The following is a 25,170-nucleotide window of genomic DNA, read 5'->3' as shown; positions in this document are numbered from 1 at the left end:
TTCTCTTTTAATGAATGATGTGTTCCTAGGAATGCTCAGAAGTCAAGGAACTTGAATTCATCCTACCATTATTTCAAGATTAGCCTGATCTAAGAACTTTCTCCTTCTTCAAATAACCACCTGGTTTGATTTCCAGCCTATCTTCCTGTGATATAAGAAATCACTGGTTAACAGTTTAAAAGGATGGAGGGAAATAGAAAAAAATACTGAAGGAATTTTCCTTAAGCAGCAGAAAGTATGTATTTATTTATATTGTTTTTTTAACAGTCTAGAAGGGGGTTTAGAATCCTACAGGTTCAAGGTTGTTTTGACGAATTTTATGGACAAGTGGTTTGGCTATTTTCATTTGTGATTAATGATGATAATGGTGCTGGTGATGATAATGAAGATGATAATGGTGGAGGTGATAAATAAGCCTAGTCATACCATTGTTCCCCGAGGGAGTTGATTTTGGAATTGCTGAAAGGTTCAGATGTGACATTTCAAAAGTGCAATACCAGAATCTGGTGATTTTACTGATGTTTGCACCTCTCACCTGAAAACTCGTTCTGATGTTATTTTTCCTCTTGCTTTCACAATGCCATTGTTCCAACCGGCTTATGACTTACACTAACACTGAGCTAGTGTGTGTGATAATTTGTGTCATGATGTCCTTGAGAGACCTGAGGCCCCCCAAAGTCTTCTGGTGTCAGTTCAATGTACCAGTGATGAGTTCACAGGGTTAGTAAGAAAGGGTGTTGTCCTCTTCCACTAAGTTCTTTGAGTGTGTGACAAATCTGGGCAGAACATTCAAACTCTGTGTTCTGAATTTTCCTTTTCACTGAATTGAGAGAAATTTTGGAAGCTTGAAAGACTCTCCCAAACTTTTAGGATGAACAAAATAACACTATGACAGGTTGAAGTGATTTGCATCTGTTTGAGGTTGATGGGAGCCTTCAGCGTATAAAAGTAAACAAGGAGAATGCCAGCCAGTGCTTTTCCAAGGCAGAACAAGCTACAAGAACAGTTCATGCAAACAGTTTTAAAAATTTAGAATCATTTTGTGGTGCCAGAACACCTCTACCTCTAGCCTTATATTCTTTTGAAGAATATGAATATTATTCACAGAGACAAACCAAGCATTTAATAGCAACCCGGTTAACTAATACTGATGAAAGAACAATAATGATGCCATGCATTTGTTGCTACATTTACACTTTCATTTCTTCTGGTCTTGCAATGTTCCATAAACTTATAAACATGCTTTGCCATGACATCAGCATCACACATTTCCAAGTGCAGTACTGTCATATGATTAGGAATCTTTCCCAGCCCTCAACCTGCTATACTCTAGCTCTTAATTATTTGAAATTTTCATCCTGCCATAATTGTTATCTACAGCTGTGAAAATAGCCCATCATATTTTCACAGATGGCAAGGCTGGTTGGTTTTTGATTACTTAACTTCTTAGTATTGGCCAGACAGAAAGCCTCATGTGAACATTGCTAGACTTTACACAGAATTTTGTAAAAACTTTTGGCATATGAATCTTTGCTTAGAAGTCAGGGTCATTCAGCCAGTTTAAGTTTGATTTAAATTTTCTTACTTTTTTCCTTGGAATTTTGGAGCCATTTTAACAAGGGTGAGAATATTTGCTATCATGCTTAGACTGTTACAGAATAAGAATGGATAGTCCAGAGTGAGTAGAGAGTATTGGAAACTTATGGGAAGACTGTGGATGGAGAGATAGCTTACAGGGTAGAGGTAATTGTTGCCAAGTCTAATAACCTGAGTTTGATCTCCAGGACTGTCATGGTAGAAAGAGAGAACTGACTCCATCAAGTTATTCTCCAACCACCATATACATACCCTGGCATATGCCTCTCCCCAGAATAAATAGACATAATTTTAAATCTTCTTAAAGGAAAGGGGAAGGAGATAGCAGAAGCCTGAGGCAGTTGTGGCCAATAATCCTAATCTCTGAGAGGAGCAGGAAAAGGGGAGGCACCTTTATTCTTGCATATTTGGTGGCTCCTGAAGAATCTTCTCTAACCAGCACCAGGTGTTGTTTCTTACTTAGGTCAAAGGAACCAATAACTGGCCTTTCAGCCCCGAGGTAGCATTTCAGGAAAGAAATTCTATAGTAGCTATTCTAAAACTTTTTAATGGGGACTGTGCTTAATCCAAAGCTGTCAATCTTTCCATTGCTTTTAAAAGCCCTCACATTAATTTCAGGCTATCAACTTCATTTTGGCTGAAAAGTCAACTTTGTGTTATCAATTACATATTTAAAAAAAAAAAAAAAAAGTCTGGTTCCCTTCTAGCAGGCAAATAAAAAGACTAACTTTTGTCTTTCCTTATAAATTCCAGTAGACCTGAACACTTGCAGGCTCTGTTGCCTTAGGAAGCCTTGTTTCCAACTGTCAGTTGGGGGGAGGTGGTTAGGAGATTCTTGAAGAGGGGTTACTCTTGGGGAGCTATTTCTTTGTCTCCTTTGCAAATGCTTACATCTTACCAGCACAAATTTGAAGCTGTGTGAAGTTGGGTTGTTTGTAAGAGACATTTGAAAGACCCTACACTGGGGAAAGGCACGCTAGATCAGCAGCCCAAGAAATGGAAGTGTCCCGGAAGCTGTGTGAGCCCGGAAATAGCCCACAGTTCTATTTGTTTTGGCAGTTTTACTTAAAACTATTAAGATCTAGTATCCACGCTACAGTTAATTTTTCCCCAGGCACCATGGAATGAAAACACATATTATATTTGATTTTAACTGGTTGAGAAACAAATGATGGTTTTCTGAAAAGTCCATTGTATGATCCTGAAATAAATATTAACAGTTCTTCAGATGTGGAAGAGCTGGACTAACCATTTAATTTCTAATTATTTACAGAATCAAGTATTCTTCAATCTGGGAGGAATCTTAGACCACTGAGTTCTCTTCTGTCATATGTTGGAGAATATGTACTCATTGGAACTCTTGTCAAACTTTGGCTTGACATGTTTAGCAACATGAGATACTTCTGCTCCAGGGAACTTTTCTATTGCTCTAATTTCCAGAAGTACAGTGGTATTAGCTAGTATTTCAATAGTGCTTATTATGTGTAAGCACCATTTTGAGTACACATACACACACACATGCACAAATACAGATATATCTATATATAATTTCAATAAGTTCTTAAAACAACAGCTGTATGGGGTAGATTCAGTTGTTACCATATTGAGAGATAAGGAAACTGAGACATAGATGAGCTAGACAGTTTGCCCATCAGTACATGAGCAGTTAGTTAAAGAGATTTGACTTGCATTAAGGTAGTCTAATGGTGTTCTGTGTTCTTAATGTTGATACTACCTTGCTTCTCCAACTTGTAAGCTTTATGCCTCATTTAGACATTTACAGTCATAGATCCTCAATTAATTTGTCTCAGAATTATGATTCCTTGTGTATTTTAATTAGTTTTAAACACAATTATCAATTTGCCCTAACACAAACACTTGAAGCTGAAATATGGGGATTGTAAATAAGAATTACTACTCTCTTTACTTCAAGAAAACACTGGGATGGATGACAGTCACCGTGACGTATTTAGCTAATCACAAACTGGCACATTAAGTTTTGGGGCAATTTCAATTCAAGCTAAAGAAGAACATTTCAAATATGTGAGATGTCAGGAAACCTCCTTTGCCTTTCCTGATTTATTCTGTGATTGCCTCACTGTCCTCGGTAGGGATGGAGGAATCAATCTCAACAGTTCTCCTCACTTTTTGTGGTTTATTTTTCTGCTATAGTGTGTCTGCCTATATCACTCATTTATCCATCCAAACATTCATCTGTCCATCCATCCATCCATCCATCCATCCATCCATCCACCCACCCACCCATCCATCCATCCATCCATCCATCCATCCATCCATCCATCCATCCATCCATCCATCTATTCATCCATACATTTTACCACCTACTCAGTATTGTGTGTTGTGCATATACCTCTAATTCCTTGGGTATTACTTACTACTAAAATGAGATGAAAGGACAACAATGCTTGATTATGTTTTCCTGATTCCTATTACATAGCAATGGCATGTAGTTATGTTAAAGATTGCTTTTAAATGGATAAAACCCATTTCAAGAAAAAAATGTATTCCAATACACAGTCTATGGCTATGAGAACTTATTTTAACTAGAAATTAAGTTTGACTAGTTGGTTTCAGTTTGACTAGAATGAAGTTTATAATTAGATACAACCACCCAAACCTTTCCATAGGACATAAATACTGAATTATTTTGCTAACCTGTGGTCTCTTGAAAAGCTGTCTGTGTCTGAAGGCTGCAAAGTTGATGTGGCATTAATGTCAGCTTTTGCCTGAGGCTGGCACTAAAGTGTGCTTGCTGTCTTAACAAAATGTAGTATTTCCTAATAATCTAGGATTGGTTTGCAGTGATACCAGAAGTAGGTTAGTTTTCATTGGGGGTTTTGACACATACTTCTAACTGAACCTTTTAATCCTATTTTGAGCTCTGGACATCTCTATAATATTGAAGAAATTCAAGATTTCCAGTGAGCCATAGTGAAAAGGTGATACTGGAGTAGAAAAAAATATCAGGATCATAAAGGACTAGACAAGAAAGATGCTTTTTAACACCAGGGCTTCTTGAAGTAGGTTTCATGGATGAAATGTTTCATTGTGGCTTTCAGTCATTTTACCAGCCCAAAGGTCATCATGAGCTTGGCTGAGTATTACTGTCTTCTACACCCTCTTTGAGGTGTAATTCGCAATTTGAATAACTTGAGATTTTTGCTTTCTGATCCATGAAGATCTTGCTGTATTGATTAAATCAAGGGAAGTAAGTGCAAAGGTCACCGAGACCCACTTTCTGCAGATTGAAATTTCACATTCAGAAAATTCAGCGATCTTGATTGTATTCACAACCTTTCTTCTGGCAGAAAAATATCAAGTTAGGGGAGACTTCCAATGTTCCCCCTTCTTCTGTACTTTATTCACTTTGATGAAGTGTTGTCTGCCCAGAAGAAGCTTAGAAACCAAGTACATTTCTACCTATGTCCAGATCTCCTGGTCTTTAAAACAGAGAATCAAATGGCTTCCAAGGCCTTTATCAGTGCTAACAGCATGATTCTAGGGGATTTGCTAACGAAGAAAAATCTTATAGGATTTGAGATTTCAACATCTAGTGCTCTCTCTCTCTCTCTCTCTCTCTCTCTCTCTGTGTGTGTGTGTGTGTGTAAAAAGAGAGAGGTAGGGAGGGAGAAAACAGATAGATGGATAGTTAAAGATGTTTTGTTCTCCCTAGGAGATACAATCAAATGATATAGTTTGATATTGGATATGTTTGTTACGGGCTAACTGCTATCCTCTACCACCAAATTCATGTTTAAGGTCCCAATTCCAAGTACCTCAAAAATAGAGTGCACTTAGATATATAGTCTTGATTGAGGTCATCAAATTCAAATGAGGTCATTAGGGTGAGCCCAATCCAGTCTCACTGATATCGCAATAAAAACACAATTTTGGACACTGAGATATGTAAGGAGGGAAGATTGTGGAGACACAGGGGGAAGATTTCCAAGGAACTGACACCTTGAATGTGGACTTCTAGAACTGTGAGAGACAAAGTGTGTGCAGTTTAAGCCACTTACTTTATAGTCCATGGTACTTTGCTATGGCAGCCATAGCAAACTAATACAATTTTTATGTCTGATACCAAAGTACAAAATAAAAGTTCAGGGACCTTTTAGAGGTTACCTCACAGACTTTTATGTAAATACTGGATGTTCTTTGGCATAAACCCTGGGCTTGACTAAGAAGCAGAGCTACCAATGAAATTCAGGGAAGAAATCTGGGAACTTCCATGACACAATACACGTTGCTGAGAATTTAGGGTTAATCTTTAACTCTGAACATATATTTACATGGGCAATTCTTTTATAATAGATTTGTACAAAATTTGGAATGCATGCTGACAATGTGATCTTTATTTGAATACTTTCTATTCTGATTTATTTTTTGAAGGAGAAGGGTATATCTTGTTGGCATATTTTTTAATTCATTTGTTCTTGATGTCCCCTTGTCTCCTTGTGCTTTCTGAGGTGCTTTGTTCTGCTTTTCCATTCTTTCCATGTATAATCACCACACCCCACAGTAGGTTATTCTTACTTCCATCATAGACATTATCTAGCTCAGCTGGGCCTACTTTCCTTCATTTAGAGCTTTTCTGAGTTGCTGTCAGTTCCTCTCTCATCCTTGTCTTTACCACTTCCCTGTCGGCCACTGTGCTCACAGTTCCTAGCTCCATGCTTCTTTCTCTGCTCTTCCTTCTCTCGCCTGATTTGCTGGGTCACTTCTGTCCCCTCCTTCCCTCCAGGGTGTGTCTTTGGCTCACCTTTCCTTCTCCTTTGGGGCTTCATTTTCTTGTTTGTAGATAGGGCCTGGGACTGCAAACATCACAAAAACAATTGCATTGAGAATAGATGGTTCCTGTGCTGAAGACAGTCTTTGAATCTGCCCAGAATGCCTGGGCTCCATAGGAAAAAGGAGCCAGCTTTGGTGCTGGAAAGGGGTCTATATCCCAGGCACCAGAGCTGACATTCCAGAGCTTTGAACCTTGTCTCTTATACCCACATCCTCTTCAACAAGAAAGAATGAACATTCCTTTGCCCTTCATTCACACACTGGAATTCTTTCTGACTCTTGTCCCTACTGTGTTCTGTATATACCAACCAAGTCCTGAACAACCCCCTTGCATCCCTTGAGGTGACTCACTGGGGTGATGTCTCCCCTAAGACATTGTGGTCCTCCTTCAGCCTCAGCTGTAGTTTAGGACCAGGAAACAACAAAGGTGTCATCGTGAACTTTTGGGTCTCTTATGCTTTCCGCACATGCTAGTTTTGTTTCAAAGATAGAATCTACACGTTCACCATTTTTTCTTCAGCAAAACTCCTCAGAACACCTAAGAGAGGGATGTTCCTCCCTTCCTTTCTCTTTTTCTTCTTTTATCTTCTCTATTTCTATGTAAGGACCGATTTTACTTAGGCTCTGAAATGTTCATTCACTCATTCATTAACAAGTGTATCAAGTGGCCAATATACATCCATGTTTTATCTGTTTCTAATCACACAGATGGTATTCTTGAGGTTGCTTTACAAAAAATGCTTGGACAAAGGATGCCTTGTGTTTTGATCTTTAGAAACATTTAAGCATTCCTACAGCCAAACAGAGTATTCCCATTTTTAGTGTTTTTTCTTTAATTTATAATTGCCACTTTGAATTTCAAATAGGTCCTAGTACAGAGTCTTTCCATATTTGGACCATTGTGGAACTCCAGGACTCATAAATTTTGTTACTAGATACGATGATGGAAAATGTTAATCCTGTCTAACAGTTACTTGGTACAGGCATTCCGCTTATACATGGAATACATCTTAGAGTATATTTACTGAATTCTGACAACTATCTTCACAATTTCATTGATAACTAGGATTTGATATGCTATTTGCCAAAGAGGACTCATAGGTCAACTTGAGTCTTGACAGGGTTAGTCCTTGTTTTCCACCACCTTCCAAGTGTCAGATTGTCCAGGGCAGTGGAAAAGATAATTTTCAGTAGAGTGATTCAAAGGATGGACCTGTAAGCCATCCTATTGGTGGGATTGGAGCCTTTTGATTAGGAGACACAGGGAAGAATTTCCATTCCCCTCCCTGCCCATGTATGAAAAAGCATGACTACATTCAATCCACACATGCTTACCTTCTGAGTCTTGGGCATGTCAGTGTGGCGCTGGGCACGGATAGAGCGGGCTGTTTTCGTAGCCTTGAGGGGGGCACAGTACATCTCCAGCCTTCTCAGATCACAGCTCCGGAAGCAGCATTCATCCACAATGCCTGTCTGCGGCGCCCTCCGAATGCTGGAACCATAGCCTGTGGGCTTGTCTGCACAAAGCAGAGCAGCTTGGAGTTAGACAGCTTTGCCTATGTTCACAGACTTCCAGCTAACCCCTGATACCTCTCTTCTCCCTACATCAAGTCTCTGTACTTCTCTAACATGTCACACTTTTCTTGAAGTACTTCCAATAATGGCTGAGCTAATATGTTCCTTTAGATTTCAATATGTCCCCTGGGGTTATAACACACACATGTGCAAGAATTCACTCACCATACATTTTTATTGTATTGTTCTGCCCATGTTTTAAACACCTCATGTTCAAGGATCCTAACTCTTCTTCCTATTGTCTTAGTTGAGAGACCTTTAGGAGTGCTAGTCAAAACAAAACTTACAGATCATGTTTCTTAAAATTTTGTAAACATACTGTTTTGTTGTTAAATTGACAAGGTAATTGTATATGTTGCGAGGGTACAGTATGATGCTTTGGAACACATATATACTGTGCAATGATCAACTGAAGGTATTTAGATTGTCCATTATCTCAAACATTTGGGCAAGAATACCATTTAATACATGATGCTGGAAAAACTGAGCCTTCTTAATGACTTTAATAAATGCGTTCGTACATAGGGCAGCTCAATTGTTCTTTTCTTGACCATTTCTGTGGTAAAATCAAATTGCATAGAGGCAAAGTTTGAAGTCTAGAAATATATCCCTGTTTTATTTTGGGGAAAACTGAGACTTAGAGTTTGAAGGACTTGCCTAAGGTCATTTATGCAGTAATTGGTGGAGTCAGGATTTAAACTCTTGATCTACTTGCTGTTAAGCTCACGAGCTTCTTGGAGCCCAGAAGGTATTGGTATGTAACTCCAGAAAAGTCACTTGAGCTCTGTAGGTCTCAATCTATTGTCCAATGGGTAATAACATCTTTCTTGTCAGAACTGAGGATAAGATGAAACAATGTATTAAATAAAATAATGTACTGCACCTGGTACAGAAGATATCTCAACTACTTATTAGTTTGTGTGCTTGAAGTATCTTTTCCAGTGTCTTAAAGGGTCTTTCACAAAAAGCATGGAACAACCCATTTCTCTTTCCTTACAGTATAATTGTTGGACTGGGACAGAAGGAACTGAATGCCAGAGAGGACACTGATATCAAACCTCCCTTGATATTTGCAAATCAATTAGACCTCTTTATTTAGCTAGGTTTTGGTTTGATTTGATCATGTTTTTGACCACACTCTTACTGGCTCTCAGAATTAAAAGAAAAGGTAAAACAAGCTTACATAGAACTTACCATGCACCCAAATGATCAATTTTTGTCACCATACAACTTTTGTTAAATCAAATGTTGTCTATATAGCAGTGTATCAAGCATACTTAACGTGAAGCTGTGCTGTCTTGGATAGGGGTATACAGTTTTTACTTGTTCTCATCTCCCTTACATCCTTTGGGAGGCAGACTACTTATGATCTCTCCTTTGATATCCAGGCTTCATGAAAGAAATTTGTGAACCACTGACCTACAAGAATCCAATTAACAATCTGATATAGGCTTAATCTTAATTCCTGGCCCAAGAAGGCATGGCATTAGAGTCTTATAGTCACACAAATAATGACACAATAATAATGGGGTTCTGAAAGTCAAAATTTTCAATGGTATTTTCAGCTTCCTCATTGGGGGGAGAATGAGGTCCATGGCAATAGCTCACTATCACACCAGTTTGGCTGCCTCGCTGCTGAGAAGGCCAACTGTTTAAGGCATCCTCTAAGAACCCAAATGTTTTCCTGATGCTTGGCACAGGAACCTCATTGCTGCTTCCTCATAAGGAAGGTTAATTCTCAGAGCAGCTGGTGTAGTAACTTCTTGAGGGTTCACTTGTGCTCTCTTTGGGAAGGATCTGCTCTCTTTCACAGCAGAGCCTATGGGCTGCTTGTGGTTGTGGGCTTGGGGAGGGACCACGAAGCTGACCCCAGTGGAGCCTCAGCAATGCTTTTCCTTGTTATTGGAAGGAAGACTAACACGCAAGTGAATTCAGGGCTCTTGCTTGCCAGCCAGGCCCTGGCAAGTTGAAATTCAGCTGGTCCCTTGGGCAATGTAAACAATGTTTTCTGTTTTCTTGTTTTTTATAATCTTTTCCTGGGACTATAAATGAGAGGAAAGACGCAAATGGATGTACATGTCCCTTGTGACCCACAGAGGACTTCTATATAGTTTTTGAACTGGCTAGCCAGTTAAGACTGGGGCATACATTTGGATTCTCTTTGCAGGTAGGGAAAGGAGAGAGGAACCTGTCTCTTTGCTGTACCTATCACAATAGTAACCTTCAGGATGATTGTCCTTTGTTTATATACACATTTTCTTAAAGGGCAGGCATAAAGAGTTACTTGTTGATTATGGAATAGTTATTTAAGATTTAGGAGTAGAGTTGTAGGAGTCCTTCTAGAAACTTCCAAACACAGCTAGATCAAATACAACTGTTTTCACAACTCAAGCTTATAGATTGAAAGTGGAGAGGGATAGATTGTGGATTCTAGGACCTATTTAAGATGCCTATTCCAAGCACTTCTCAATCTTAATTCCGTGATCCATGCTTGCTCCAAGAGGAGGATGCTAGTCATTATCTTGGGATAGCAGAAAACATTTCCATACATTACATGGCCCTTCTTGGTAACTCTCAAGAGCCACGAGACTACCACAGGTCTATATTATCTTCTGAAATAGTAACCATCACCACAGCAAAGAATAGCACACCACCATAGCAGCTAGTTTGCTGTATGTCTCAGAAGAGCTTAGAGTTTGATGTATTTTGCTCTAAAGGTAGCTGTGCTTTCCAGTTCACAGACTGATGGATTTTGAAGCAGAGTGCTTTAGGATTTTTGTGTAATGTTCCATTAAGGAGCTTGATTTTTATCTTATATCTCTATCTTCTTTTTGAATGCTATTGGAGTAGTGATATACATGTGTGGATTTTCCCATGAACCAGTGAGTTCAAGCTACCAGTTTTAGAGGGATGTTTTTCTTTGTCAATTCAGAATGACTACAATGGATCCATTGAACTTCATTCAGAATTTATGAGTATAACAAATGTTTACCTGCTGCTTTTGAAAGCTTAATTAATCCTTTGAAGAGTCCTACAGGCTTGATTTGCACAATCATCATCTCTCAGCAATTGAGGGACCACAGTTGTGAGTCAAAGTTTTAGGTTTTACCTTCAACTATCACATGTAAGTCTTTTTTTTTTTTTTTTGAATAAAAGTATTTACTGTTACAATCTAAACGGAAGCTTTATGCAATACAGTTTGTCATCTAGGCCACCAAGTAAATCACCTGTTGATGTGTATCTTAATCACAGCTAAATCACAGAACATTTCAATCATTTGATTAATTTTTTAATGATATAGAACTGGTTGCTACATTATTGCCTTTAAAAACTGCTTATTACATACATTTATTCTGATTGGCAGAATCAGAATTATCAGGGAAACAGAAATTGGCTTAACATAAAAGATTTTAAACAAGTTGAAGAAAAATGTTTAAACAATTTGAAAAAAAAAATTCTTGAAATGTAATGAACTCCCCGCTGTAGGAAGGAGCTAAGTTAAGGCTGTACAAAGACCTATCACTGACCTTAGGAGCAGAATCCTCTATTGGAAAGTGGATTACTACTGTGGTCCTTTCTATTCCAGAGAGTTTATAGAAAACCTTGGCTAGTCAGCATAGTTGGGAAACGCATTGCCTTCCAGGAAGAGTTTCAAACATTTTAAAACTTAGAAGATGAACATTTATCATTTGATTTCTTCAGAATGCTCCAAACACTTCTCCTTTTTTCTACCCAATGCAGTGGGAAAAGACATGTGACAAGGTCTTCATCTTTCACATGGAGATGTGATCCAAGGGTTCTCTTACTGTCTACACATTTAACTATTAGACTGTAACATTCTGCAGATGTTTTGTTGATGAAGTCTTAACATTGAAAATTTATAGTAATAAACTTATTTTGTCACTATCTTGGTTTAGGGTGGTCTAGAATATAGCTCCAAGACAGCCTGTCAGACAAACTGGTCACTTAGACTTTGAATAGGCGTAAGGTTTAGGCATAACACACTGCTGTATTTTAAACATAGGACAACACATAGACTTCCAATAGTTAAAGATCTGGCTTCTATAATAGCAGTACTTTCCTTTAAATAATGCATGGTCACTGGAGTAATTCAATAATCTTCAGGGCAAACTTGCTAGTTACAGGGGTTTGGGGCAGAACTGTAGTATCATCAAAACTACACTAATTAGCTGAGTATCACATTTTGTCACGGATGCAAGCAACTTACTCTTCTCCGTCTCTGATGAGAAGTATGTGTGTCAGAGATTTAACTGGTGTCATTGTTTCTAGAACAAAGAGTTCTGCCCATCCATCATGAATGTGTGTTTCTCATCAGTTTCTGAAAATGTACTTGAAGCACTGTACTTAACTTTGATTCTCTGTGAAATTTCCCCTTTTCTTACTGAAAAAGCTTTTTAAACTCTTCATTGGAAAGAATGAAACATTGATTTGGTGAATCAATATTTCAATAACGACAAATGCAAGCATTTTCAAAACAGGAACATACCTAGTTTTGAAGATATATGCTTATTCTTTTCTAGGTTACAAAGAATACAACAATTCTCTAAAACAATTGCTAATAGGAGGAAGAGGTACCAAAGTAGATTCTTTTTACAATTAAATTAATTTTTAAAAATTGAAAACAGGATGAAGAGGCAAGAAAATTCAAGATGGGGTTTGGAAGCTATTTCTAGAAAATTCTCAGTCACACACCTAATAGAAGACATAGATGGAATTATTAGATAATAAACAATTGGCCCTTAACTTTTATTAGCTGGAGATTGATTACACAACCAAATATTATAGAATCTGTAGGAATCAGAAAATTGGTTTTCTTATGCAAGTTAATTTTTTTTGCCAACCTCTAGATATACTGACAATTCAGAATAAGTCTGAATGATTGGATTCTTAAGTCAGTACTGGTCTGTGGGCAAACTTATCTAATGAAAATTAATTCAGTTGACTTCAATTTGCATTGGATATTAGTAGGAAAGTTCTGAAAATTGTATAAGAAGTAATCTTACAGCTGTCCAATAAATTTTTTCTGTTTTCCTGAGACTAGAACACAAGGTCCTATGCTGGCTGAGCATGCATTGTACCACTGAACTAAGACCCTGGCCTTATGTTTTAGCATTTTAATATCCTTCCTTCCTTCCTTGCTCCCTTGCTCCCTTCCTCCTTCCTTCTCTCCCTCCCTCCCTTTCTTCCTTCCTTCTTTCCATCCTTCCTTCCTTTGTTTCCTTGGGGACAGGGTTTTGCTACATAGCTCAGACTTGCCTTAACCTTAAACTCTAGTCTCCCAAGTGCTGGGATTATTGGTTTCTGCTATAATTCCTGGCAACATTTTAATTTTCATTTGCCGAAATGGAAGCTACTTCCCAGTATTTCCTACTTCTGATAGCTTTCTATGGAAAATTGACGTGTTTCATGATTCCTAATATAAAACATCGTTAGCTGGGTGGTGATGGCATATGTGTTCAATCCCAGCACTTGGGAGGTAGAGGCAGGTGGATCTCTGAGTTTGAGGACAGCCTGGTCTACAAAGTGAGTCCCAGGACAGCCAGGTCTACTCAGAGAAACCCTATCTCAAACAAACAAACATAAAAACATTGTGTGGTTGATATTTCCTGAATCCATAGGACTTACAGCAACCTTTCAAAATTTCATAGCAGTCATATTTGATTGAAATAAATTAATAAGGTACGTGTGGACTATGTGCTTAGGAAAGACAGAGAAAAGGAGCTTACTGTTGCTCCCATCATTCATGATCACACGGGTGTGCACTTACAGACTCACACATACCAGAGATGGAAGTGACCCCTCATCAGTATTAAAGGTTTCCAAATTCAGATTATTTGCAGAAGTTTTAAAACCTATATTTAGAAATAATACCTGATGGATCCTTTTCTGAATACCTGAGTTCAGGGCTGCATTTCTGTGAAAGGATCTTTCCCAAGCTTGACCTTTGGCATCTGTAAAAGTGGACACTGAGAAAATGTTCTCTTTTTCTGCGAACAATGTGTCAGAAACAGTCTGGACAACCTATCAAATTCAGGAATCGATTTCACTTCTGGTCTGTGTTAATTTTTAATTGGCAGTGTTTGCCAGTTCCACTCCTCAGTTTGGATGAAGTCATCTTTTCTAGGAATCATGACCCTATGTGACCCACCCCACCCCCACCACTCAGCAGCCCTGTCTCAGCTACTAAATCTCTATGATGCCAAAGATCAAAGTCTCCTTGTTACCCAATCATGTCAATGTTTATGTATCTCTGGGTCTCAAAAGAATGACACAGAGCATCAGGAGGCTGCTCCTGTCTTGAGTCTCTGTTCTTTTGGAAGTCCCAACTGAAGGGCAAGTATGGAAAGGAGACAGTTGGAGCTCCCTTTGTTTCCAAGGTCAGGGAGTCAAAGCCCAAGGCTTAGGGGCAGGAACAGCTGAGATTCAAAGCAGAAACATTGTTGCTTTAAGACTCTTTAGAGAAATGGGCTGACAGAATGGGAAGCAACATGTATTACTTTAGCCTGATACAATGCCCTGGGGGGTGAGCATCTTGCCAGGACAGCAGAATTTACTAGCTTGGGGCTTATTCCAAGGCTTGAAGGAGATAGACACAGCCAACAAAATTATACTTTGGCAAGAGAAATGCTTCACTGGGCAGAAACTGTTGTCCTAAGGGGATGGTTTGGTTTATCAGTGTCTAAGGTGAAAGGTAATCAGATGCCAAGAGGTCATTTTTATGTTGAAATTATTTCAGTGGGGCTTTCTATGTAAGTTAGCTATCATTAACTAGTTAGGCAATTTCTTCCACTTACAAAAAGTCACAGAATCTCAGTGAGATCTGCCAGTAATACCTGTCCCATTGATGACAGAGGCAGTAGACAGAGTACTTAAAGCCCAAAGGACTGAGTCTGATGGTTTAGATTCTGCCATGTATTCAACTGCATGAGTTTGGAATGGAACCCCATCTTTCTTCTCCTTCTTCTTCTCCTTCTCCTCCTCCTCCTCCTCCTCCTCCTCCTCCTTCTTCTTCTTCTTCTTCTTCTTCTTCTTCCTCCTCCTCCTCCTCCTCCTCCTCCTCCTCCTCCTCCTCCTCTTCCTCCTCCTCCTCCTTCTCCTCTTCATCTTTTGTTTTTTTTTTTCGAGACAGGGTTTCTCTGTGTAGCTTTGCACCTTTCCTGAAACTCACTCTGTAGCCCAGGCTGGCCTCAAACTCACAGAGATCCTCCTGGCTCTGCCTCCCCAGTGCTGGGATTAAAGGTGTGTCCCACCACCACCCAGCTGGAACCCAATCTTCTAAGATTCAGATATTCATAAGTAGATTTGCCATGCCAAAAAAAATATCCTAGAAGTGCTATGAGGATTAAGTTGCCCCTTGTCTAATGTCTGGCATGAAGCGAACTACGTAAATATTGGCTGTCTGTATGATTCAGTTTTGTTGATTAATACAGCACCTTCGGCAAGAAGAATGTCTTCCTCACTTACTATTTAAAATGCATGAGATACTCATTCCCTCCTTGGATAATTGAAAACTAGGGCTTCCTCCTTGCCAGGTCTGCTTTGGGAATGAATGGTCATCAAGTACGCAGTATTACCGGACCACTATTCACTACCCCATCTTAGATTTGTGCCTGGATGAGGTAGAAACAAGAAGAGGGAGAATAGCGGAGCGCGGAGCTCCAGCGTCCTCCCCCACCCGCCCTGCCTTTCTCTCTCTGAAAGATTGAGACAAAAACCGGCAGAGAGTCTGGCTCTAATCTGGAGACAGTAGCCTGGCTATTGATATTATCTCCTATGCATTCACTGTTAATCCCGGTTTACTCTCAGCTGTGACAGTGGCCTTGTAGTCAAAACACAAGGCGTTCATGACTAGAGGGCAGTGCCTTTCTCTCTGGTGCCGCAGAGAGATGAATCATCCAAAGGGGTATGCAAGCACACCTTCGTACCTTCCTTGTTTTTAGTTTTACTCTAGTGTCTATCATGTCTCTGTACTTTGCAACTTGGCACCTGCCCTGTGTTCTCAGGGGCCCTCTTCCCTGTCAGTCTCCTTTTCTGAGGCTTCTGGATTTTTTTTTTTTTTTTTTTTTTTTTTTTTGTGTGTGTGTGTGTGTGTGTGTGTGTGTGTGTGTGTGTGTGTGTGTGTGTGTGTGTGTTTGGGGCACATCTGGACCTTTTCCCAGGGGTGGGTGTGACAGGGTCAGCATGGCAGGTAATGGCAGATAAAGGGGTGATAACTGCCAGGCAAGTCTGACATGTCTGCAGGGAGAACCTTGAGAGGTGGAGGCTCTAAAAAGAGGTCCTGCCCCAGAAGAGCAAACTGTTGGAAGACAGCCTCCCCAGCAGCAGAAACGGCTCTTAGCACCATGGCAGAGGAAAAAGGCAGCCAGAGTCAATGACAGATTGAAACACACAGAAAGAGGAATGGAGGAGGGTGGGCAGGAGGAGACAGTTTGGGTGTTAAGTGGCATAAATAACTGCTTGATGTGTGCTTGAATGCTGGTGGGGTTTGGGCATGGCAGCCCTTTCATGCTATGTTCTCAGACTGAAACAACCCAGGGAGTGTTTCTATAGCACCCAGTGCTCAGCCATATGCAGAGAGAGGAGAGAAAGATGGTGGTAGGGTATGTTGAGAACAATGCTGGATCTCAGCCTTAGAGACATCTCATGGACTCACATGCTACCCAGACTCTCAGAGATTCAGTCCCAAGAACAAACTGAACTCTGGATAACATCAGGCACCCTCTCTGAAGACATGATTCTCAATAGTGCCAAGCTGGCTGTGCTTCCCACGTTTGGAATAAATAATGTTTACATCTGGCACTTGAATGCTTTTCTGGAGTAGGAGGGCAATGTAGCAAAGAAGAAGGGTCTAATGAGAGAATCAGAAGTTTCTTCTCTCTCTGATTAATTTCAGATACAAGCAAGTTTCATCAGCTCAATTTAAGGACAGTTAGGGTCAGTCAAAAAATGAAGAAATATGTCAAGTTCTGATGCTTGATTAATGGATAAAGACAGGAAAGTCTGTGGGGATTGCAGAGGCCCTTCAAGGTAGGGTTCAAGTGTAAGTTGGAAGGAGAATAGGAAAGAACCCTCCAGAAACTCATTTTTTGGGAGGTATTAAAGCAAAAGGAAAACACAAACTACATATTGATAACCAAGGTGTTAAATGAAGAAGAATGCTTTTCATTTAATTGGAAATTTGCAAAAAAATAAGTGTTTTTATAAAAAATTTCTTCAACTTTTAAAAGCTTTATTTTATTTTATGTGTATGAATGTTTTCCCTACATTTATTTTTAAAGTACCACAATCATGCCTGGTGCCCATGGAAGTCAAAGGAGGGTGTTGGAACACCTGGAAATGAAGTTAAAGACAGCTGTGAGCCACCAGGTGGGTGCTGGGAACATAATCCAGGTCCTCTGCAGAACCTTGAGTACTTTTAACTGCTAAGCCATCTCTCTAGCCCTGTGAAAATCCCCTTTCAATGGGCCTTTCCCTATTCTCTTCACAAGACTTCATCTTCAGAAGGTGGATAAATGGCCCTCTGCCATGGGCAGGAAAGTTATTAATATCATTGATCAGAACATTTAATTAACCTCCTGGTACTCAGTGGGGGTTTTATCTCCCCAGTTTCCATAGTGTCTGTCAATGGTGTATGGACCTCCAGTGTGACAGACACTTCTTTTCAGGTGGGCACATGTAGTTTCCTCAGAAAAGATGAGTTACATACAGTTCATGGTAATCCACTTAGGTAATGTGAACAGGCAGGCTTCTAGGCAGGCCACCATGAATGTGTCATTGCTATCCAACATGTTTCCAGGGGACAGCATCAGGTAAGAGGTAGTAAACATGGTTTTTCAAGGGCTCCCTTGCTCTCTCTCCCTCTTCCTCCTTCTCTCTCTCTCTCTCTCTCTCTCTCTCTCTCTCTCTCTCTCAAACCAACTCATTTTAAGGTTACCAACGAGCATACAGATTGAAGCCGGATGGTTCATTTTTGGCATCTTAGAAGTTATACTATACATATATATAATAAGTAATTATATTATTTCAGGACATTTCAGATAAAGCTGGACTTGTTGGACTATTATTACTTTTCTCTATGGATTTTTGCTGCCACAGTTGCTGCCCCTTTTTCCTAGTATTTGATTTCCTAAATATAATCAAGAGACCTATGTGTTTTCTTCAAATTCCTTCATGTTAGATTTTTTAAAAATGTCTTTGGGCATCGAAACAAAATCAGAGTCAACTAAAGTGGTTTCTCTGCAAGCTTTTGGCAATGATGGAGCCTGTGAGCTTTGATCCTTTATATTCCCAACCTAGCCCCACCCAAACGAAGTGAGCTATGAATAAGGAGAGAAAGAGAGAGTGGGGGGAGTCAACTAATAGCTTGACTCCAAGTTAGAAGATGTTCTCATCTTTATTTCATCTGGGACTAATATCATGCCTACATTCTAAAACTCATTAAATGCTTTTTAGCAAATATAATTATCTACCAGGAAAAAAAATCTGATTCTTTTAATTATTTCACTAAATTCAACATAGAAAAAACCACTTTGGGGTATGCTGTTGGATAAAGTAATGTCATTTTTATTTGTACTTTTTGTTACAAGCCTAAACACAGAATGGCCTCAGTGCTCTGCCCTGGGACTTGGTCTGAGGCAATGGCCTTTTGGCCTTCTGACCAGTCGCTCACTTCTGCGAATTTCCTTTCTGAGAACTGGAGACCGTTGCCACAGAAGTCATTTCCAGTTCTTCGCAAAACTTATTCACAGTTGCCGAATGAGTTGGCTTCATGGAGAAGAGAAACTGTGAGCCCTACTGTGATACTGTGCCAGCATGGCTGTCTGGGGGCATTGGATTCCTCTGCCTGCCTCCATCGGTTCACTTTAGCTCCGATCTAGGTGTAGGAAAGCTCTGCTTAGGGCACTCATGGAATAAAATCTGTCCCTGCTGTAGCAGGGAATGGGGCTCTGTCTTGCAGAAAGGCAGGTCTCATTCTGTTTTTCAGCTGGCCTTCCAGCACCTTCTTTGTCCTAATTCCATACAAAGCTTCTCATCTTTGGAAGAAAGGACAGTTTATCCATGGACCTATTGATGGATGTGGTCTCCACAGTCTCCACTATGACAAATACATGTACATTCATGAAAGAACTCCATCTGTAAACTTCTAGAAATGAGTCCTAAGGGCTCCTAGCCATTTCCACACAATAAGGTTATCCTGTTGTGGCTGTGATAAAATATCTGAAATAAGCAACTTGTAGGAGGAAGGATTTTTTTTTTTTTTTTAATTTTTAAAATTTTTTTGGCTCATGGTTTTAGTCCACGATTAGCTGGTTCCATTGGTTTTAGGATGCTTTTGTGTCAAGACAGAAAACTTCATGCTAGAAAGGCATGGTGAAGGGATGTTTTCACCTCATGAACGAATGGAGAAAGGGAATGGGATGGGGAGAGAGAAGAGTATGTGTGTGTATCTGGGAGGGAAACTTGGTGACATGGGTAGATAAGACATGCCCTTCAAAAGTATGTTCCAGTGACCTCCTTCCCCAAACCAAGACCTACTCCTTGGTAGTCCATTTAGGTACCATCAGCAGATTCATCCATTCATAAAGTTAATGCCTTCATGCTCCACCTATCACTAGCACTGCAAGCTGAGAACCCAGGCCTTCAGCATGTGAAGCTGGGAGTGTCAGTTCATATTCAAATACGCACCTGGACTGTAAGCTTCCATCGCTGAACAAGTATTTGAAAGGAAAGAATAATAGGAGAAGGTCAGAACAGGGACACTTGCATCTACTTCTAGAGGTTTACCCATTCGTTTTGCCTCCTAATTGAACTTCTCTCACCTGCTTCTGGATCAAGAAGACACTCAGACAAAGGTCAACTGAGAAGTCCTAGGCTCTTCATTTCTTCTCAAGTAGACTTGCTCTACTGAGACTTCCCTTTGGCAGACATTTCTTGCAGCGGGACCATGAACTGTCATAAATTCCTCACATTCTTCAGAACATCTGTGCCTTCTTTAGCCAAACCTTTTCCTTGGTACTCAGCAGGCCACAAATCACCCTTTGCTGCTCTTTCCAGGTTGTGGATGTCCTAACACTCTTCTTTCAAACCAAATTCTTCTCTTGTCCTTGGCTGTGGCTCTTGGCATATGAATCCTCTCATATCCCCCATCTGGGTTAGACATCTGAGGCATCTCCATGGGTGTTGCTCCAGTCTGTCTACCTGACTTGAAATGCTGCCTTTCTCTAAGGTCAGAGTTGCTAAGAGGGCTATGTTACCTCCTTTGAAGTTTAAATTCTCAACCTGACTTACACAAAATACTGTAGACAATACTTCTATATAAACAAGAATACCAATGACTGACACCTAGAGGAAACTGACTAGCTAGTGAATCAGAGGACAGTACAAAATGATCCAGGGATAAAATCAAAAGAGGCTATAAATGTTTTCATTAAACACTGTTTTCTTTGTGATATTTGAAAAAGCAAAGCCTTTGCAACAACATATAGCCAATAGCATCATCTCTTTTAAGTGATTTCTATTAAACTTTTCATGTCTTATTACTTTACATGTCTTATTTATATCTTTCTAGTATCTACATGGACTGGACATTATGCCTGCATTCATTTAAAATATCAGGAAGCTGAGATTTACAAAGATTAAGTAGTAACTTAGTCTATTAAGTAACAGAGCCAGGCTACCTTCCTAGGGACACTCTAAAAGTGGGAGAATTCTCTGGTGATAAAAAGCATCCCGAAGTTGACAGCATTAGTGAGACTTCCATACCACATGAAGAAGATAGGTGAGATCTTCTAAACTGAACTTTCAACTCAAGGGTTCAAAAACTTCCATTAAACAATTTTCTCCCAGGTAATGTGGTGACAAGAGGTAGAAGTCTTTGAACTTCTGGAACCAAGGACACAGCTTAGGCATTGGATACTCACATACCATTCATAAAACCATGACTCTGTTTCAGATAGGGTACTCAGCTCAGTCACAGAGCTAGACAATTTCACTTCCAATCCTACTGAGTTTCAAAAGTTATAACAAGTTTCACTGATAGTAAAATCATGAAAGTTTACCCATAACTTAAATATCCCAACAAATTGCATTACCTTCATTTTTTGGTAATTTTTCCTCATTCTCATCCAGGGGTAGACTATTTTTATGTATCTACAGGCACAGCCAAAATTTAATGTAATGTTCTATTTCTTCCATTTAATGTTTTATTGCAAGCATTTCCCATGTTTCCACCCAATCTTCAAAGTTATAATTTTAAAGCTGTGGGATATTTTATTGGGTAGATTTATCATCCTTAGTTTCTTCAAGCATTTTTGTATTCCTAGATGTTTTGGCTATTTCCAGTTTTATTATTGTTTTAACTAATGCAACAGTGAAGTGTTCTTGTAAAGATAATGCTCTAATCAGAGGTCATTGGTAAGAATGAGTGCTCAGGAATGGACTTGTTGAGTCAAAGGATACTATCTGACAGTCTATTCTGATGAGAAACTGCCTTTTCACCATAAGAACCAGAAAGAATTTAGTCACAAAAGCAGATAATTGTATCCAGATTTCCTCCCAGTGCTAGAAAGGAGAAAGCTAAGGAGGAATCCAAACAGGAAGCTTACCTGTGCCCCATGAGTTAGAATAAAGGAACTGCTTTCTGCTTTCAATTACTGGTGCTGTTTTATGAAGGGAGCATGGGGTGGAACCAAGCTTGAGTTTGGCATTCAAAGGTTTACTAAGTAGGAGGAAAACCAAGGGAAATGAAATTGATGACAAGAAATCCTGGTTCTCAGTTTTCAAAAGCACCGGGGACCTAGGAGGTTTCTTCTCTAGAGAGGGCTTATGGATCACAGCTGCTGCACCAATACTACACCCCAATGAAGGAGTGGACTTCTGGCTTCCAAATAACAAAGGTGCTGCCCTTATGCTCCTTTGAGCTGAAGTATTCTATGGAGAATGGAGATCTTGCTCAACCTTCTTTGGGACACATAGGATGCTGACAAACTTGGGCAACCATATTTGCTATTCTGTTACCACATTTTTTTTCTTCTGCTTTTGGTCATTCATTCACAGATTTTTATTTAGTACCTACTCTATAATCTAGACACTATTCTCAGCAAAAAATAAAAATGAGATGACAGATCAATATCCTCTATGGCCCTTGTGACAGTGACAACTTTAATGGTTACTCCAGTGCAGGGGTGCTGAATTCCACAGTTCAATGACAATTATTCAAAGTGTTTAAGCCCCAGTATATCACAAGAGATTTCTTTCAGGTCCTGGGGTGTTCTCTGCTCTGTTTCAATTCTATTAGCCTCTTTGAACATGTAAAACAACCAACAAGCAGTATTTAACTACGTATTTGCCTTTACCTTCTGTTTTTTTGAAGACTGGCCTATTTTCCCAATTTGGTTTTTAAGTATCTTAAGGACAGAAACTTCATCCTTCTGCTTCTCTGTCTAAAATCACAACTTCAGATGTGTGGGCATTTCCTAAATGCTCATCGGTAGATGTATTGACAAGTCTGGCACACAACAGCACACAAAAAGAAGCAATATGAAAAACATCGGAGCATTGAAAAGAGGAGACCTAACATCAGGAACTGAGCATTTAATACAACAATAAAATGCTGGCCTTACATGCATGGGGTCCGGGGTTTGAGTCCAACACCACACACACACACACACACACACACACACACACACACACACACACACCACCGCAGCCACCACCAGTGTATTTCAAGGTCCTCTGTTAAAGGCATAATAATGGTCCCTGTATCTATGGGTAATCAAATTCAGGACAAAGACAGCTTGGAGCAGCAGGTGGCGTACAGCAGGCACTCAGAGGTCATCTTGATCGCTCTTCTAACCATCACTGACTTGAAGGTGGGGGCTGTGGGAAACTGGTTTGAACACGAGCACTTTTCTTGAGTTAAGACATTGGTTCTACCATTTCAAATTATGTGAGCCAAGTAAACTACTGGACCTCTCAGGGCTCATCCTAAGAGGCAGCCACCAGTGATGGATGCAGTAAACTTTTTTTTTTTTTTTTGAGCTGAGGATTGAACCCAGGGCCTTGCGCTGGCTAGGCAAGCGCTCTACCACTGAGCTAAATCCCCAACCCGGACGCAGTAAACTCTTAATGAGTTTAGTTTATGTCATTCAGCAGAGTCAGTGATCCTCATGTGCCTGGACTGGGTGCTCTGAATGCAGAAGAGGACAAAGGAGAAAGTTTATGCCTCTCACCTTCATCCCCTGGAACCTGCAGTTCATAATGTACGTCAGCATTATCGATCCATACAGCCAATTATCAACCGGCTATCGATCCATACAGCCATTAATCTGTGGCAGTTCCTGAAATGGCTAGTGCCCAAGGGGACTAAAATATTCTAGGATACACAACAATACACACACATTAGTGATTCTCTAACTTAAACTTGCATTGATATCACCTGGAGGAGCTATTAAAACATGGGCCAGTGGGCCACATCCAAGATCTCTGTTTCTGCCAGTCTGAGCTAGTTAGTGCCTCAGAATTTACATTTCCAGCAAATTCTCAGTTGATACCATTGCCTAGGTATGGATAAGACCCAGGAATGAGTATAGAAAGAAGAAGGAGCCATTGAGAACTACAGTCCCAAGAAGACCTCTTTCAAACACTTAAAATATGCCAGTATGTTTTCATATCTCTTTGTTGATTGCCTAGTAAAGGTATCCATATGTTAGTCTCATAGCAGAACCAGAGAGAGAGGGGGGAAAACACACCAAAACTTTCCAAAAGAAGAAACCGAAACAAAAGACACATGTTGACCTTGCCCCATTCACTGTGTTTTTTATGTTGACAGTCTGTACCATTCTGGATTCCAGCTATCACCTGCACACAAGGGGTGGAGTCTGAGGGTAGGAAGTTAGAGCATTAACAAGTTAGCCAAATAGAAATCTGGAAACACAGGGGTGCCCTCTGCTACTGAATGCTGCTTTTCTGAGCTCCATTTGATTTTTAGCATGCAAAATTCCATGGTGGGAATTCATGCCACTCTGCTCAGATGTAAACTCAAGCTCAGAGGACAGGACTCACAAGAGCCTGTGCCCACTTTTTTCTGTGCCTTCCACCTTTATTTCCCTCTAGGGTAATATAGAGAAGTAAAAAATACAAAAATGTGGGGACCTCTCAGGGACCATTCAGAACTGGAGGAAAAGTTGGAAGAGAAGCACACCAGTTGTGATCACTTACAGAAACAACTTGGGGGTAACTAGAGGTCATGTGATTGTGCAAAAAGAATGATAACTTTCTATTCACCAGTCTCTCTCTCTCTCTCTCTCTCTCTCTCTCTCTCTCTCTCTCTCTCTCTCTCTCTCTGCCTATCTATCTATCTATCTATCTGTCTGTCTGTCTGTCTATCTATCTTGTTATTAATGTGCCTCAAGCAAGTATTAGAATCAGTCTTGCTGCGGAAGCTGGATCAATTACTCTAATTGCTTCCAGAGAGAAGTGACAGGAAGGGGCAAATGATGCTTTCTTAGTTTCAAAGCCCTCCTCATGAGGTTGTCTTGGAGCTTCTCATAGCTTTAAACCAAACAGTACCCGTGGGCAGCAACTCCAGACTGGTGGCATGAAGAAAGGAGGCCGAAGCTGTGGCTGGTGCAGTGATTCCAACTTCTTTCAAGCTCCACATTTCATTTTCCTCTTGAGAAACAAACAAACAAAACAACAAAGACAAAAAACCACTAGGATTTTTAATGGTTTTTTTTCTAGTTATCTAATTCCCATTTCCTCTCCAAGATATTTTACATGTCTCCTTCACAGATCTATTTCTGGGATAGGTAAGAGGGAAATGGTCTCATTCACTCAACAAGAAGTCTGTTAGGGATCCCCAGGGATGACTGACATGTCTGTGCTGAGACACTCCCATATATTTCTTACTGGTTTCTCCAAAGACTTCTAAGGGCCCTCTAGGGAGGACCTGCCATAGGCACAGAAGTGTGTATGAGCATCCCTTAATATGGAAGTGCTCCACCAAGGCTGAAAAGAGTTTGAAGTGTGGTAACACACTTGGCCTGGTCCAAAAATGTTCAAAGGCTACTAAAAATCATGACTTAGAGTAGTGGTTCCCAACCTGTGAGTCTGGACCCTTTTGGCAAACTTCTATCCCCCAAAATACTTCTATTGTAATTTATAACT

The 25,170-nt window shown here is 40.0% G+C and overlaps 1 protein-coding gene across 3 annotated transcripts in view; it reads right to left on the bottom strand.

Moving 5' to 3' along the window:
- The window catches only part of Igf1 (insulin like growth factor 1), a 71,349-nt gene that overhangs the window by 9,887 nt on the left and 36,292 nt on the right, over nt 1-25,170 (bottom strand). For 2 of the 3 annotated variants that reach the window (XM_036170169.1, XM_036170171.1), the window contains exons 3-4: nt 7,744-7,925; nt 6,380-6,431 (exon numbers count right to left, since the gene is read on the bottom strand). In XM_036170169.1, the coding sequence (XP_036026062.1) occupies nt 6,380-6,431; nt 7,744-7,925 (234 nt within the window). The remainder of the gene's footprint in view (nt 1-6,379; nt 6,432-7,743; nt 7,926-25,170) is intronic. The other variant, XM_036170170.1, reaches the window with a different exon arrangement.

Source organism: Onychomys torridus, chromosome 20 (genome assembly GCF_903995425.1).
Source record: "Onychomys torridus chromosome 20, mOncTor1.1, whole genome shotgun sequence".
Taxonomy (NCBI): Eukaryota; Metazoa; Chordata; class Mammalia; order Rodentia; family Cricetidae; genus Onychomys; species Onychomys torridus.
The sequence above is the reverse complement of the archived record's forward strand: the minus strand, read 5'-3'. Positions and strand labels throughout refer to the sequence as shown.